Source organism: Phocoena sinus, chromosome 5 (assembly GCF_008692025.1).
Source record: "Phocoena sinus isolate mPhoSin1 chromosome 5, mPhoSin1.pri, whole genome shotgun sequence".
In the NCBI taxonomy this organism is placed as follows: Eukaryota; Metazoa; Chordata; class Mammalia; order Artiodactyla; family Phocoenidae; genus Phocoena; species Phocoena sinus.
Window position 1 is genome coordinate 644228 of NC_045767.1, and position 17378 is coordinate 661605.

At 53.0% G+C, this 17378-nt stretch overlaps 1 protein-coding gene across 3 annotated transcripts in view; it reads left to right on the forward strand.

Annotated features, from left to right (window-relative positions):
- Nucleotides 1-3959: 3959 nt before the first annotated feature.
- Nucleotides 3960-17378, forward strand: part of MAEA (macrophage erythroblast attacher) — a 30735-nt gene continuing 17316 nt past the window's right edge. For all 3 annotated transcript variants that reach the window (XM_032632559.1, XM_032632560.1, XM_032632561.1), the window contains exon 1: nt 3960-4076. In XM_032632559.1, the coding sequence (XP_032488450.1) occupies nt 4008-4076 (69 nt within the window). In that variant the 5' untranslated portion in view covers nt 3960-4007. The remainder of the gene's footprint in view (nt 4077-17378) is intronic.

Here is a 17378-nt window from a genome sequence, read left to right on the forward strand (position 1 = left end):
AAGGAACCATCAACAAAATGAAAAGGCAACCTATGGACTGGGAGGAAATATTTGCAAAACATAGATAAGGGGTTAATATTCAAAATCTATTAAAAAATTAATACCACTCAATAACAAAACAAAAAACCCATTTAAAATGGGCAGAAAGACTAAACAGGCGTTTTTGCAAAGAAGACACCCAAATGACCAACAGATACATGAAAAGATGCTCAACATCACTAATTATCATGGAAATGCAAATCAAAAGCACAATTAGATATCACCTCACACCTGTTAGAATGGCTCTTATGAAAAAGATAAAAGATAACAAGTGTTGGTGAGGATGTGGAGAAAAGGGAAACCTTGTGCAACAGGCTTTCTCTAGTTGCATCGAGCAGGCGCTACTCTTTGTTGTGGTGTGTGGGCTTCTCATTGCAGTGGCTTCTCTTGTTGCAGAGCATGGGCTCTAGGGGCGTGGGCTTCTGTAGTTGTGGCTCGCAGGCTCTACAGCGCAGGCTCAGTAGTTGTGGTTCATGGGCTTAGTTGCTCTGCGGCATGTGGGATCTTCCCAGACCAGGGATCGAACCTGTGTCCCCTTCACTGGCAGACAGATTCTTAACCACAGTGCCACCAGGGAAGTCCCCAGAGTATTTTATTTTTATACTTCTGAAATTTGTAAACAAGACAGCCTAAGTTAAACAATACAGTTTTCCAAAGCTGCATGTGCCCATTTCATACTGTTGAAGTGAGAGTTTTTGTGCTTGAAGTACAAAAACAATTTCCTAAAGCTCCTAAGCGGGAACACTACTGTTCTTATGATCTGTGATTAGATGAACTGATCAATTTCAGTTGGTAACATCCCTTTTTTCCCTTGGCAAGTGTTTAACAAATTCTAGAACAGATGCATTTTTCTAGGCTTACACCAACAATTTCACTCCAAATGTCTCCTGAGGGGCATGTACCATACACAGGAATCCATCTCTATCCTTCTCACTTTCACACACTCCAGAAATTAGCGTGGACAAGCTCACCATTCTGTGTCTGTTCACCAGCAGGAACAGGGTGTCAGAAGTGGGATCTGAAGGCATCAAATCCCAAGAGGCAATGGCCCCCAGAATTGAGCAAGGTACTCACACTGAGCCCCTTGTGCTCATCACTTCCATGAATTGTCACCTGCTTTCGTTTTGATGAATCTCTTCTTAGACTTCAAGTTTTGCTCTTTTTGCATTTTGAGCTCTCCAATTTTATTTGGGATCTGGAAAGTCTTTGTTGTTTCAGGGGGAAAGTTTTGTCCATTCCAGTTCAAGACTTTATCTTTAGTGAGTACTCAGTTGTTGTCTGGAGCATGGAGTGACAAGATTCTTTTGCGGGGATTGAGCTGTGATCTAGGAATTCGTTTTATTCCTTTTGGAATCTGGGCTAGGACTTTAGCAACTTTATTGGGTTTCCAGGAGAACTAAGGGAAATGGGATCCCAGTCACCTAAATGTTTTGAGGGCAGCCCTCCTTCAGGGACTCCAGCCAGTTTCATGTTTAAAAACTATGGATCCAGGCTTCCCTCGTGGCACAGTGGTTAAGAATTCACCTGCCAATGCAGGGGACATGGATTCGAGCCCTGGTCTCGGAAGATCCCACATGCCATGGAACAACTAAGCCCATGCGCCACAACTACTGAGCCTGCGCTCTAGAGCCAGCGAGCCACAACCACTGAGCCCACATGCCACAACTACTGAAGCCCACATGCCCTAGAGCCCGTGCTCCGCAACAAGAGAAGCCGCCACAATGAGAAGCCCGTGCACCACAACGAAGAGTAGCCCCTGCTCCCTGCAACTAGAGAAAGCCCGCATGCAGCAACAAAGACCCAATGCAGCCAAAAATTAATTAATTAATAATTTTAAAAAAGCTATGGATTCCCCACATGCACATTTTTAGCTAAGTGGGCTGAACAAATCAAAAGTAATCTGGAATTACAGTGGCCATTATGGGGAACGTTCAATCTCCCTAAACTTGTTTATCTTAAGATTAAACTGGAGGACCGTGGTTCTAAAATTAAACAAAATGAATGGCATATTTGTTTTCACTGGTAACCGGAAGCTTCCAAACATGCACAAAACTGTAAAATTGCCGCTTTGCAAGATACCATTTCTAAATTGGCTGAAACAACCAAAAAAAAAAAAGTAAAGAAAAAAAAGGAGAACAAAATGGCTTCCAAAGCCTTGTGCTTCTTGTGTCCCCCCCTGCCCCCAACTTCTTTGTCTCAGGTAGGGTCTTGTGTGTCTTCCCACTCCCTTTGCCTCAGACTCTGCCCCTAGAAACCATCTTGTGCTCAGGCCCTGCCCCCAACACCACCTTCCTCTCTCCTCCTCCATGAAAACCTGCCTCTTTAAAATGAGAGCCTCTGAAGATCCAAATGCTGACCCTAATTACTGGTTTTAAGTTAACTGGGGCAAACCACTAGGTGAGGAGATCCTGACTCTTGATCAGTGATGCTTTCAAGGAAAGATCTTGAGCAAAAGGGGAAAATGTAGAATTAATTAAGGAGCATTCCACTAACCTTTGGAGTCCGGACAGGCCCGCAGTGGGTGCTCTCACACCCACCACGCATGTCAATTATCCCAAACAGGAAGATGCCTCTACCTACTATCCAGCAGGAATAAGAAAACTTCCCTCCAACCCCACCCCCCCAGCAGCCCAGCCAATCAGAGACTGCAGCAGCTCAGCCAATGGGAAGCCTCCATGCTTTGCCCCCCCCCCCAGCTCTTCCAATGGACTCTTCCGTTATCACAGCCCCTCCCAACTCCTCCTTTTCCCTATAAAAGCAAGTCCCCATTTCTTGTTCTCTGGGTTTGCCTGTGGTCTGTCGTTGTTTGCATATTCCTAATCGAAGTTCCTCCACTATTCCTGAGTAAACTCCCTTTTGTTGGTGAAATAACTGGCTGTCATATTATTACAGTTGACAGAGGCTTGAGCTTAGCCTTGAGCTGCACAGGCTCTGATTGCCTTGATGCTGTTACTCTGGTTGATGTGATCAGGTTCCAGGAACTTGGTTTTATCTAGGACAGGAAGCTTCTCATCCTCCCGTGGTTCTATTATTGCCATGATTCTCCTAGAATGCTGCAGGGCGTGGGGGCTGGTGGGGGTGAGGGTAGAGAGTCCGAGTGGCTCCCATTGCGACAGTGGCTTTCTTGTGTCGCCTTAGGTGTTTTTTTCAATGCTAAACTTAATATTTCTTTTAAAAAATCGTTTCAGAAATGAGTGTGAGATGTGGCTTAATTTGAAAGTCTTCTCTTAACTAGTGAAACCTAATTTAATTTCTATTTTTAAAAGGGAATAAGAATGTGAAGTGGTTGAAAGGAAACTAGAATCGGTATGGATGCCAGGGATGCTGGATGCTCTCCCCGCACCGGGTCCTTGTTACACTGTTGGAGCCTCTTTCCTTAACCAGTTCAGTTCTCTTCCTCAGCGGGAACCTGCGGCTCCGTGTCAAGCTCCAGACGCATTCCTCTGCGGAGAGGGGCCCATGGAAAGTAGCCGGCTGACAGGCACCCGTGGCCTGCAGACATTCTGGCCACGACTACCACGCGGGGTCACTGTAAGGAGGGCTCCTAATCAGGAGGGAGGGGTCATTGCCTCCAGGGGCCACCCCACGCGAGCCCAGTCACCCCATAGCCGCGCTCCTCGCGGGACCCCGGCCCCCAACCCCCGGGGGCGCTCTGGGAAGGTAGCACTGGGGCTGGGGCAGCAAGCGAGCGACGGGTGGAGAGAAGCCGCCCCGCCCCGCCCCGCCCCGCCTCGCCTCAAGTTCAAGGAGAGACCACGCCTAGCCATGCTTCCCTCTGATTGGCTGAACGAGAGAAAGGCCGGCGATGATTGGGTGGAGCGGACGCCTCTCGGCGCCCATCCTCCGCCACGGGGCGGGGGCGGGCGTGATTGGTGCAGGCATCGGCCCGCCCCGCCCCTCGACGTCACTACCCGGCGTGCCGCGCGCCGCGCTTCCGCTCCGCCCGCTAATGTTTTGGCCGGTCCAAGATGGCGGTGCAAGAGTCGGCTGCTCAGCTCTCCATGACCCTGAAGGTGCAGGAGTATCCGACCCTCAAGGTGGGGTCTGCGGCCGGGGGGCGCCCGCGCCTGGCCGGGCGGCCTCTGGGGGGAGGGGGAGGGGCGGGGCGAAGGCCGGGGCGCGGCATGGGGCGCCGGGCGGAGGCCGGGGGTCTGGGGGCCGGACTTCCCCGGGGCCGGGGATCTGGGGGCTGGGCTCCCCGGGGGCCGGACTCTGGGGGCCTGGCTCCCCAGGGGCTGGGGGCCTGTCTCTCTGGGGTCCTGGGCTGGCGGCCGGGCTCCCCGGGGGCAGGGGACCTGTGGGCCGGGCGGGTGTGGCGTCTGGCCATCCATGCTCCCTCCTGCCTTCGTGACAGGGCGGGGAGCGCGTCTGCCTGGCGCCCCGCTTCTCCCTCCGGAGCCCGATTGTGGCCCCTTCGTCCTATAATACCGGGAACTGCATCAGCGACAGTCCTGGTCGTAGACAGGCTGGTGACTTTGGAGGCTGGGGTCTCAGGGCTGTGGGGTCGCGGGCGCCCAGCCAGAGTGCCCACCGTGACGGGCGGTTGGTGTCCAGCTATCCTCCCGGAAGCTCGTGTCAGACCGTGTTGATGGATGGCTTCCAGCCTCTAATTAGGGAACCTGTGAGGAGAGACCTCACGACCCAATGGGAACCCATTTGCAGGGCGTCACCAAACCTGAAATACAGCCCTTGCCACTCGGTCGCCAGTTGGGTGACCTTGGATGGTCGCTGAGGCAAGTCGACTTAACGCTGGGATGAAATCGGTGTTCCCGGGAGAGGGGTCGGTGCTAGCTCTTACCTAGTTAGTAGAGGATTCGATGGTGATTGACCCCAGTGAAGCACCTGGGAATAAATTCCTTCAACGCTCAAGGTTATAACATTCCCAGGAGAGCTGCGGCCGAGCCTACGTGCGTCTGAATTCCTTTCCCGGGGGCCACGTCGCATCTCTCCTCCCGGAGGACCCAGCATCCCTGTCCACGTCAGTGGTGACAGAGGGTGGGTGCGGTGTGGCCAGGTTGCTGTGAGCTCTGTGTTCACTTCCTGGGAGACCTCGGGAGGGTCCTCAACGCCTCTGAGGTTGTTTACTCCTGGCGCCTGGGTCGGCTCAGGGTGAAGAGAGGGCTCTGGCTGTGGGAAGGTAGCTGAAGGGAAGGAAGGGAAGCGCTGCTGGCCTGAGCCAGATGCCTGTTTGCTGGACCGCAGGTGTAGGGCGTGCTGTTTTGACACTCCACTCCCGCAAGACCCTGCGGCTCCTAGGCCACGATTCTCTGCTGCCCGAGGCACCCGACCAAAACAGAGGGGTGTGAGTGGGAACCGCTGACTGTGAGCTTTGGTCTCGCTCAGCCCCTGCCAGGCCTGCCGCTTGACGGACAGACAAGAAGGTTCAGAGATGAAAACTGTGGTGGTGAATGTGGGGAACACCAGACAGGCAGGATCCCTCCTCCGAGTCGTCCTCTCGCGTTTCGTAATCATGAACGGAGTCTGAGTTGCAGACTTATCAGACAGGCTTTGACTAATGTAGTTAGGCAGATACTTCTAGAGGCAAAGGATTTTGTTTTTGTTTTTTGGCTGCATTGGGTCTTCGTTGCTGCGCGTGGGGTTTCTCTAGTTGCGGCGAGTGGGGGCTACTCTTTATTGCGGTGGCTTCTCTTGTTGCAGAGCACGGGCTCCAGGCACCCGGGCTCAGTAGTTGTGGCTCATGGACTTAGTTGCTTCGCGGCTTGTGGGATCTTCCTGGACCAGGGCTCGAACCCGTGTCCCCTGCATTGGCAGGCGGATTCTTAACCACTGCGCCACCAGGGAAGTCCCAAGAAATATTATAGTATCATTTCAAGTGAGCTTTGCCAAATAAAGCAATTTTACTTCTTTTCTGGAATGATTTAAAAAAGTAGAATTTTTGCAAGGTACTATCTCCGTTTTCCCTCACAGATTATTTAGATACCACAGGATAATTCCTCTGTTCTCTTGACATGTGTGTCACTGCCGAGTTAACATTTTTATCAGGAGTAATTCCTACTGGATGATGAGGAAGTTTCACCAGGAACATGGGAAGAGCTGTTGGCTCGGGAGCTGTGCGGTTCATGGTCTGGAGGGAGTCCAGAGGCAGGGGGCGCGGGGGGACAGGGCAGGGGGGCAGGGGGTGAGGGCTGAGGGTGGGCGTTCTGGAAGGCATAGGTTGTGCTTCTCTAGTCTGAAGGCAGCTCCTCCTGCAGGGTAGCAGGGACAAGCGTGCAGCGGGCAAGTCCCCTTCACACAGGGTGAGGACTCCTCCCTGTTGGAGGGCTGGGCAGCCTCGTCACGGCCTCAGGCTGGTAAGCCCTTCTGCTCTGCTCTCCTGGCAGAGTGGCCAGAGGGTGGAGCGGCCCTCGGCTGCGGCTCCCCGGCGTGCCCTGGCTCCTGGTGCGCCCTAACCCGGGCCCTCTCCCAGAGCCCCTGCTCGCCCCGGGGCCTGTGGACGTTTGGATGCGTCTTGGCGGCGGGAGCTGTAGGATGCTGAGGAACACGCCTCTGGGTGCCTCTAGCTTTGCCGCTTGTCCTGGGCTGGGGGCGCAGGTGGTCCCCATGAGAACCACTGGTCTGCACCTTGCTGTGGGGAGCTTGTTCTTACCGCAGCGGGCGTGTCCAGGGTGCTCCGGCCCTGGCTGGCACCTTTCCCTGCAGTGCGTGGGGTTGTGGGTCGTGCCCCTCAGGCCTCAGGGAAGGAGAAGTGGAAACTCGAGTACACGACCCACCATCGTCAACTGGAAACCCTGTTCTAATTATGTTTTTAGAAGTTTTTTCTGATTATAAAAGCAATTTGTGTTTATTCTCCAAGTTACTTTGCTAGTTATCCCATTCGTTTTTGGAGTTTTTGTTTCTGTTTTTTCCTTTGTATAGCTGAAGGAAAATCATACTTTAGAGGCCTTCTTTGTCACCGTCCAGGTCAGGTGGGAGTTCGCTCAGCACAGGGGAGGGACCTGGCATCGTCGCTGGAAACCTGCTTTGGACCCTGATTCCTCCCCTTGAGCTCACCTGGACCCACCTCTGGGCTCACCTGGCGCCTCATCCTGGCTCCCCAACCCCTCTCCCAGCTGTCCCCTCCTCGTCACATGTGACAGCCTGGGAGTGTGGCCGTTGCTCCCAGCTGGGCCTGGAGGCAGATTCTCCTGTGTCTTTGAAAAAATCTGCTGCTTTTAATGTGGTGACGGTCTTGTTGACCAAGTACTGCCCTGCAATTTCAAATCCTGGCTTTGTACTTGTAGAAAGTTTGTGTGCCAGTTACATGCTAAAGTTATAACTTTCAGTGCGGTTTTACAAACTTGGCCTCAGCCTGGCTTGGTGGAATCACATGTTCTCAAATTTGAGAAACGCTGGTAGCATAAAGTGTTTGGACTTTTGAGACAAGTATCTGATTATGCTGTGTCCCAGGTGGTGGCCGTGGCTGGGGCCTAACCTCTTTCTGCTTTAGGTCTTGTGATTTCCTGAGTGGGCCAGTGCCTCCCTCAGATGCTGGCCGTCTCTGGTCCGCAGCTGCCTGCGTCATGATTGCCTTCCTCTCAGGCTGCAGCCTCGTCACACCTTCAGGGCAGTGCTTGTTATCAGTTGAAAGAGCCCGCACGTGGCCTTGGCTTCCAGAGCCCCACACACCCAGAGCTCGGCTGCGGGCCCCTCTCTGAAGTGTGTGCCGCACGTCTTCCTGGCTTCGTGCTCCCCTCTCTCTCACTGTCGCTGGAGGGACGTTTGACCAAACGAAGGCGACCTGGTGGCATGTCCTGTCCTTGCGTCCTCCGCGCCGGGCCCTCCCGGAGAGACGTGGGTTGACATGAGGGGTCCCTGCTCGCTGCTTGTGTTTTTAAGTATGGTTAGTGTTTTAAACAGATTTCAAGTCTGGAGAGGAAAGGAATTTCTAATCTCCATTTCTCTGTAAGGGGTGGGCTGTTGGAGCTGGCGCTGACCCCCAGCCCTAGGGCAGGTGGTGGCAGAGCTGGTGGGGGAGCCGTGTGGCCACCACACACGCCTCGGGCCCCTGGCTTCCGGCCGGGTCTGTAACAACCATGATCACTGAGCACGTGACATCTGCGCTCTTGGAACTCTCGGAACAAACCCTGGAGAGGGGGTCCCCAATGGTGCACGACAGCGGGGCGGCCTCGTGGAGAGACGGGTGAGGCCCCGTCCTGGTCACACGCTTGGTGGCAGGAGGCATTAAACGAGGGACACAGGGTTTCAGCGCACTCGTTTGGGGGTGGCCGGGGAGGCGTGTTTAGGGGAGGAGCCGTGTGGGTTGAGTTTAAGTCTTGGCAACCCTGACACGGAAGGCTCACGGTCCCACTGCAGCAAGGCAGCTCGGACGTCCCCAGAGCCCTGCAAAGGGGGCAGGGGCCACTGAGTGCCTGGCTGGCGACACGGACCGGGGGGCGGGGTGGGAAGACGGGCCGGGAAGAGGCCTCGGGCAGGCTGAGGTGGAATGTTTGATGCTGACCTGAACCTGGCCCAGCAGTTTCCACCGGGGTAACAGTTGGTGATTTTCAGGTGTACGTTTTTTACAACCTTTTGAAAACCAGAATTATTCAGTGTTTCAATCACTGCTAACCAGTATTTAACAACTAAATATTGCTGAGTAGTTTGATAACTGGACTATCGCACAGAATGTGGCCAAGGGGAGAAAACCCCCAGCTGGGTCCATGGTCTCACTGTCCACAGAGCCAGCCTTCCCCTGCCACCACACGCAGCCCCTGGGGCCTGGCCTCGTCCCCTTTCCCGTCATGACAGCGGCCCCCCTGCCCTGCCCAATCTGAGCCAGACCTCCCCCGGATCCCCGCCCCATCCTGTGTCCCTCCGAGGTCTCTGCACATGGGAGCCGGCCTCCTAGCGCTCCACCAGCCGGCTGGGCCAGAGCACTGCCGACATGTTGTTGCCCACGTGGCCCCGGGCCACCGCCCTGAGCCGGATCCGGCCCTGCGGCCCCTGCGCTCTGGCCCTCGCCCTGGGGTTTTCTTTCTGGCTTCGGTCACCCTCTGGCGCTTTTTCTGTCAGATGTCCCCTTGGGACGCTGGTCCTCAGTGAGGGGCCGTGTCGGGGCGGTTGTTGCCCTCCCAGCGCCTGGAAGAGCTCCTGGCCCGTGGGGGCACTGGCGGTAGCTGTTGGCCGAGCGAGCATCTCCTCTGTCTGGGCGGAAATCCCGTAAACATTCACATCTCACTCTTGTCCACGAGCGGCATTCCGGGTGTGGCAGCCTTCGGAGTTTCTTTTCTCACCCCCCCCACCCCGGCCCGCACCCCTCTCTCCTTCCTTCAAGGCTCAGCTGCCGGGGAGGAGTGTCTGCGCCCTGCCCCTCTGTCCACTCACGGTGTGCATGCCGTGACCTTCTAGGTGGCAACTGGACAGCACCCTCGGGGCACCCCCTTCGAGATGGCCACCTCCCGGTCTCGTGAGCGGCCTCCGGGCTGGTTTTGCCCCAGCAATCCCTGGCAGGCTTCTGGCCAGGGTCTCCAGGTGACCCCATGGGGCTGCCTGAGCCCCTGACAGCGTCTGGTGCTCGCCCCCACCTCTCACCACGTGTGCCACAGGCTGCCCTTCCTTCCCGGCGTAGGGCCCCAGGCGGCTCCCGTGACACCACACACGCCTGGCTCCACCCAGGCTCACAGCCGCCCCTCATCCTCCTTGTTGGGACTGCTCGCTGACTTGGTGACCTTCTTTGAGGACCCCCGTGTGTACCGATGACTCCCAGCTGGATCCCCTCGCCAGCCCCAGAGCCTTGGACCCGGGAGCCTGTCAGACGTCCCCTCTTGGGTCTGTAAGGTGTCTCAGCATGTGGAAGTCTGAACTTGTTGTCTTACCCAACTCCTCCGCAAACCCGCTCCCCCGTCTTCCTGGTCTCAGTGGCGGACAGCACTTCCATCGCGTTTGGCTCACGCTGGAACCTTGGAGCCAGCCTCGACCCCTCCGTTCTCAGAGCTCACATCCGGCCTGTTCTCACATCCTTTTTACTCTGCCACCGTGGCCTAAACCAGGCCCTCTCCGGGTTGTGGAAGGAGCCCCCAGCTGTCCCCAGCACTGCCCGTGCTTCTTCCTGGCAGCCTCCCGTCTTACTTGGGGTAAAGTCCAAGGTTGTTAGAGTGGCCCTCCAGGGCCACATGACTTGGCCCCCTCTTCCTCCTCCCCTTCCCCCACCTCCTCACCTCCCCTTCCCCTCCCCCTCCTCCCCCACGTCCTCCCCCACGACCTCCTCCCCACCTCCCTCCCCTCCTCCTCCCCCACCTCCTCACCTCTCCCCCTCCCCCACCTCCTCCCCACGACCTCCTCACCTCTCCCCCTCCCGTCGTCCTCCTCCCCCTCCCCCACCTCCTCGCCTCCCCCTCCTCCCCACCACCTCCTCCCCCACCTCCACTCCTTTGGACACTGAGCCACAGTGGCCTCCCGGCTGCTACAGGATGTGCCAGCATGGGGGGGCCTCAGAGTCTTTGCTCTTGTTTACTTTGTCCAGAATCCTTTCCCCCGGATGTCAGTCTGGCTTATTCCCTCACCTTCCCCCGTCTCTGCTCAGGTATCACCTTCTCAGTGCCAGCACCTTATTGAGACTGGGAGTCCCACCGTCCCCTCTTCTGCTCTGTTTTTCTCCTTAGCTGCCGCTGCCATTTGACTTAACTGTGTTTTGCTTCTTTGTTTCTAACCACTGGGATTATAAGCTCTTTGGAGGGCATAGAAGAAATAACTCTTCAAATAACAGATGAATTATTAAATATTATTTTGGCAATTCTATCCAAAGAAGTAAGATTGAAACAAGTAAATGTAACTATTAGAACGAATGAGACAGAATATGTTTATGTACCCAGAAACACAAGCAAACTAACCAGAAAATGACTGCAGTTAATTAGAAAGGTCAACACAGTAACCGGGTATATGAAAAACAGACAAAAGTCCGTCACTTTTCTGCATCCCAGCAATAACCAGTAGAACATGTCCTGGGAAAACGCCAGGAGGAGTAAAGCGCTAGGCGGACTGCAGCGCACCAGCAGTGGGCGCCAGTGGAGGCGCCGCGGTGGCAGCGGCAGAGGGTGCCCAGGAGGGAGAATATGGAGGTGCCAACGGTGCCCTTCCCGCCTCCAGCTTTGTCAGCACGTCACGGAGTGAAAAGTCCATCTCATCGCATCCCCCTAGAGGTGGGCCAGCAACATGTCACTTTTCAAGAAGCCTATTTGAAAGAGGGGGTTTGAAGCACTCCTGCCCTTCGTGAGCCTCCCTCAGGTGTGTGCTGTGCCCGGGGAGGTCAGCCCAGGAGAGCGTGGAGCCACTGTGATTCGTGAGACTCCCGTGCCACACGCCGGAACACGAGGCACAGCTCTCCAGGCCAGGCAGGGGTGTCTGCTGCCATTCAGGGCTCAGTCCAACACTTTACAGGATGTTGTTAGCTTTGTGATAAATATTTAGAAACCTCTTCTGAGGTTTCTTACTTGTGAAAGATAAAAGGCCTCCTGCCATTGGGGAAATACTTCCTTCCTGTGCTGGTAAAAATGGCTGAAAACATTATGAGAACAAACTAAGGTGCATCTCTTTGTCAGCAAATACTGTGAGAAAACCCACAGCAAACACTGGAGAAGGTTTGAAGAAACACGTACCAAAGCAAATGGCGCGGTGTGGGAGGGCTGCTGTGGAGCTGGATGACAGTACAGATGTTTCGTACGGGTCTCAATGAGGGTGTTTGCCGGATTCTGTTTCAGTTATGAAAACAGGAAGGATTACTTTTTGCGAGTCACTGAAGGGGAAAATGGTACTGGAGGAAATATAATTTAACATTCAACTAATTAAATGGAGAAATTCTATGATCTTAAAAGCTGTAGTGAAACAAATTACCAAGGAAACATTAAGTAGATTTGACTAATACAAATTTAATTTTTTGGTATAACCAGATAAGATAAAACCAGAATTTAAAAGCAAGTAACAAACCTTAAAAAAATCCACCAAATGTGAACCATAAAAACCTGGTTCAAATTGATGAGAAAGCTCCAGTGCCCTCTTCCTGTGGGTGAGGAATACAAACAGAAAATACGTAGAAGGAAAAATGTGTTGAGTTGAACCGCATAAAATCACCCTTTTGTAAAAATGATGGCTGAATAGCCTATACCATGTAAACAGATTTAAAAAAAAAACTTCCCATAAAGAAAAACCCCAGGACATGATGACTTCACTGGTGAATTCTATTAAATGCTTAAAAAAGAGTTAACATTGCTGCCTCACAAACAGCCAAAAACTGGAAGCGGAAGGAAGTTTCCCAGCTTGTTCTGTGAGGTCAGTTTTACCCTGATACCAAAACCAGACAAACAATACCACAAGAGAACTACACACCAGTCCTTATGAATGAATATAGGTGCTAGAATCCTCCACAGCATGCCAGCAAACTGAATCTGACAACATACGAAAAGGATTATGCACCATGACTAAGTGGGCTTTACCCCAGGAATGCAAGGTTGGTCCAACATGTAAAAGTCAACGTAATGCCATACTAATAGTATAAAGGACAAAAACCCCATGATCACCTCAATAGGCACAGATAAAAACACTTGACACAATCCATCACCCTTTCATGATAAAAACACTCAACGAACTAGGAATAGGAGAGAACGTCCTCTACCTGATAAAGGGCATCTCTGAGAAAACCACAGCCGACATCATGCTTAGTGGTGAAACACCAAAAACTTTCCCCTAAGATCAGCAAAAAGACAAGGATGTCCACTCACCATTTCCATTCAGCATTGTCCTGGAGGTTCCAATTGGGGCAGTTGGGCAAGAAAAATAAATAGCAGGCATTCAAATTGGAAAGGAATAAGTAAACTCAATTTGCAGATGAAATCATCTTGTGTATGGAAAGTCCTAAGGAATACACACGTACACACACACACACACACACCTGTTAGAACTAATAATCTGGTTCAGCAAGGTTGCAGGATACAAGATCAGCTTATATAATAGAAATAATTTGTATTTCTGTATCCTAGAAATGAACAGTGAAAAGGGAAATGAAAAGAGTTTTATTTACAATAACACTGATAAATTGGATTTCATTAAAGGGAAGAAGCTTGTGTTTCAAAGGTATGCTCTTAAGAAAGCGAAAGGACTACTCACAGAACAGAGAGAAAATATTTGCAGATCTTTTTTTTTTTTTTTTGCGGTACGCGGGCCTCTCGCTGTTGCGGCCTCTCTCGTTGCGGAGCACAGGCTCCGGACGCGCAGGCTCAGCGGCCATGGCTCACGGGCCCAGCTGCTCCGCGGCATGTGGGATCTTCCCGGACCGGGGCACGAACCCGTGTCCCCTGCATCGCAGGCGGACTCTCAGCCACTGCGCCACCAGGGAAGCCCTGCAGATCATTTTTGATGAGGATCTAGTATCCAGAATATGTAAAGAACTCTTACAGTTCAAGAATATAAAGACAAATAACCCGATGTAAAAACGAGCAAATGGTTTGAGGAGACTCCTCTGAAGAAGAGATACAAATGGCTAACGAGCATAAGAGGAGATGCACATCATTCATCATTGGTGAAATAACGAAACCATGATGAGGCACTGCTTTATACCCGTGGGAATGACTGTAGTCAGAAAGATGGACAGTAATGACTGTTGGATGAGGGTGTGGAGAGACTAAAATCCTGATAGACTCTGAGGAATGTAAAGTGGTGCAGCCACAGTGGAAAGCAGTCTGGTAGTTCTTCAAAAAGCTACACAGAGTTACCATATGACCTAGCAGTTCCACTCCTAGATAATCTACCCAGGAGAAGTGAAAACGTGCCCGTACAAAAACCTGTGCAGGCATGTATAGCCGCCTTGTTCATAATAGCTCCAAAGTGGAAGCAACTAAAATGTCCATCAACTTATGAGTGCATAAACAAATGTATTCGCATAATGGAATACTATTCAGCCATAAAAAGGAATGGAGTACATGCTACATCATGGATGAGCCTTGGGAACATTATGCTGAGTTAAAAAAAAAAGCCAGACACAAAAGGCCACAGAATGTATGAATCCATTGATATGAAATGTCCAGAATAGGCAGGTCCATTCAAGTAGACAGTAGATCAGTGGCTGGTTGCCCGGCCATGGGGAGTGCTTCTGTAGGCAGCGGGTTTCTTTCTGGGGGGATGAAAATGTTCCGGAAGTAGATGATGCTGATGGTTGCACAGCCTGTGATTATACTAAACACCACTAAGTTGTATACTTGAATTAAAAGGATGAATTTTATAGTATCTGAATTATATCTCAATTAGAAATTGGTAAAATAAAAAGTGATGCAGGGGGACTTCCCTGGTGGCACAGTGGTTAAGAATCTGCCTGTCAGTGCAGGGGACACGGGTTCGAGCCCTGGTCCGGGAAGATCTCACATGCCACGGAGCAACTAAGCTTGTGTGCCACAACTACTGAGCCTGCACTCCAGACCCTGCGAGCCACAGCTACTGAAGCCCATGTGCCTAGAGCCCACGCTCCGCAACAAGAGAAGCCACTGCAGTGAGAAGCCTGCGCACCGCCACGAAGGGTAGACCCCGCTCGTCACAACTAGAGAAAGCCCACATGCAAGAAACGAAGACCCAACGCAGCCAAAAATAAATTACAAAAAGGGGGGGGTGGTTTAAAAAAAAAAAGTGGTGCAGCTTCTTAAATTATCTTTCAAACGGCGAAAGTTTTAGTTTTGATAAAGACTAATTTACTGATTCCTCTTTTACAGTTAGTGCATTCTGTATACCTGCAAGAAATCTTTGCCTGTTTCAAGGTTGTGAAGATTTTCTCCTATGTTTACGTCGAGGATTTTTACAGTTTCAGCTTTTATGTTTAGGTCTGTGGTCCATTTCAAGGGAATCTGTGCAGATTGTCCTTTTCCCACGTGGGGTCCAGTCCCGGCACCTCTGTTGTGGAGACAGCCGGTCTTCTCTGCCCTGAATTGCCCTGTCTCTTTGGTTGGCCACACGGACCGTGCACCCGTGGGTCCACCCCCCAGGTCTCCCACCCTCCTTGGTCTCCATGCCTTCCTGGACCAGTGCTTTGAATCAGGCACCATTATCCGTATGTTACCAAAATCATTCAGGATATTTTTTTATCCAGGTAAAAAACAAATGAACCAGCTCCATCATTTCTAAGTGTCTAGCAGTGCTGTATCGTGCTCAGATCTCTAGGACTCTCTTAAGTCAGCTCGGGCCACTCTGACAGAACGCCCCACAGCACACACTGTTCCTTCCGGTCCTGGAGGTGGAGTCCCAGAGTAGGGGCCAGCACCCCCCAGCACGGCTGCTTCCTGTTCCCGCTGGGAGCGTCCTGAGGTGTGCGCTGCTCTCCTCGTGGTTGTGACTGGCGTTTCCCCGAGTGTTAGTGGTGCTGAGCGCCTCCGCACACGTGTCGGGGCGGCGTCTCTTCTTCGGAGAAATGTCAGTGCAAGTCCGTGGCCCATTTCTCAGTTGGGTTATTTGTCTCTCCGTCGTGGAGCTGTCGGGGTTCCTTATGAAGCCTGGATAGTAACCCTTACCAGGCGTGTGGTCTGCAAACATCTCTTCCCGTTCCCAGTTTGCCATTGCGCTCTGACGATTGTTTCCTTTGCTTTCAGACGTCTTAAAGTCTAATGTAGTCCCATTTGTTACCCTTGCTTTCATTGCCTGTGCTTTTAGGAATGTATTAAAGAACACAGAGTTTTTCTCTTAGTCTGGCTCTTGTTGGTTTCCCACCTCACTGCATTTCTCATATCTCTGTGATTTTGTTGTCTCACCGAGGACTGTCTCTCAGTAATTTTCCTCCCAGAAGGGGTTTGGCTGCTAAGGGGTTTGGAGCCTTGCCTATCTGAAAGCATCTCAGTTTTGCCTCGTTCTCAGTGATACTTTGGCATGGTTTAGAGTCTTCAGCATTTCTGAAATTCCACCCCTTCTTTTGGCAAAAGCCCCTTGGGAAGGAACCTGTGGAGCTTTTGGTGACAGAACAGCAGGGGACAGTTGGGGAAAGGCGGGAGACGCGAGGCCTGGGCGGCCCGGTGTTCCCGGGAGGGACGTTGATTCCAGGTGCTCGTGCAGGGGGTGGGTGGCCGAGCTCAGAGGGGCGCATGGGCAGCAGAGGGTGGGACCTGAAAGCTCAGCCCTGCAGAGTGCGTGGCCCAGCTGGCGTGGCCCCCGAGCATGTGGGCCGGTGGCCTGGGGCATGGGAGGATGGCCAGGGCCAGGAGAGGCGTGGGGCTGGTGCAGGTGCAGGGGAGGCCTCTGGGGGACGGGAGTGTCCGGGGACGGGAGTGTCCGGAGCCGTCAGGAGCTTGGGTGGGGCGGGCTGTGGGCCACGTGCGGGGGTGGCACCCTCGCTGCCACCACCCCCACCACCGGCCGGGCTGTGCCATGGTTCCATTCCCGCACAGTGGACGTATGCCAGACCCTGAGTCGGCTTCTTTCCTCAGCAGAGAAATAGGTAAGCTTCACTGTTACCTTACAGTATAAATTGTTGGGACTGGATCCTGACGATGGACTGCGTGTGGATGAATGTGAGAGCATCGCCAGCAGCTTTTCTGGATAAGAGTCGGATCGCAGCCCACGGAGCTTCCTTTGGAATGCCCCTGCCTCGGTGACGCGCACGGGTGTACCGGTGTGTGCCCGGCCCGTGCAGGCTCTCTGGCCCGTGATCGCCCCCGTGCCTGTGCAGGCATGTGACTCTTCTCCTGTGTCATGGTTGTTTTGATGATACTGATTGGAAGAGAATTTTAACGTCTGGATGTGATAATAAAAAACAACTTAGGAGCTTCGTTCATTGTGCATCGTGGGATTTGTTCAACTTGTTTTCTAGTAATTCCACTTTGTTTTCTTTTATGAATGCATCGGTCCAGCTCAGATTCCAAATACACAGTGTGTTCACGCAGACGGCCTGCGGGACCCGGGCAGGCTGCCTCCGCTCCTGGCCCCCGGTCCTGAGGGCACAGCCGGTGACCCACTTCCCAGTCGTTCTGGAACTGAGTGCTCACTTTTTCAAGCAGTAACATTAACGCCTACACTCACTTGGGTTTAACAAGCAGCCTGGAAGGGCGTGTGCAGTCATCAGTGACCCCACCAGCCCTGACCTCAGCCCCCCGCGGGCGTCTCTCCCTGTCTGCACGCCATGGAGGCTGCCTGGGGGGGTCGTCGGGTCAGGACGGTGGTGTTGGGGGGCAAACCGAAGGCAGCTGAGGACCCTGGGGCATCTTCCCCGGTGCCGGCGTCACACAATCTTGGGGTTGCTCTACGTGCCGCTCCCATTGCAGAGACCCATCCCCCCCAGTCCTGGTCGTGGAGACCACGGGTGGTGGTTGAAGGCTGGGTCGTGCCTCCACCCTCCAGAATCCCATCCTGTGGCAGGACATACCCTCCACAGGAGCTGT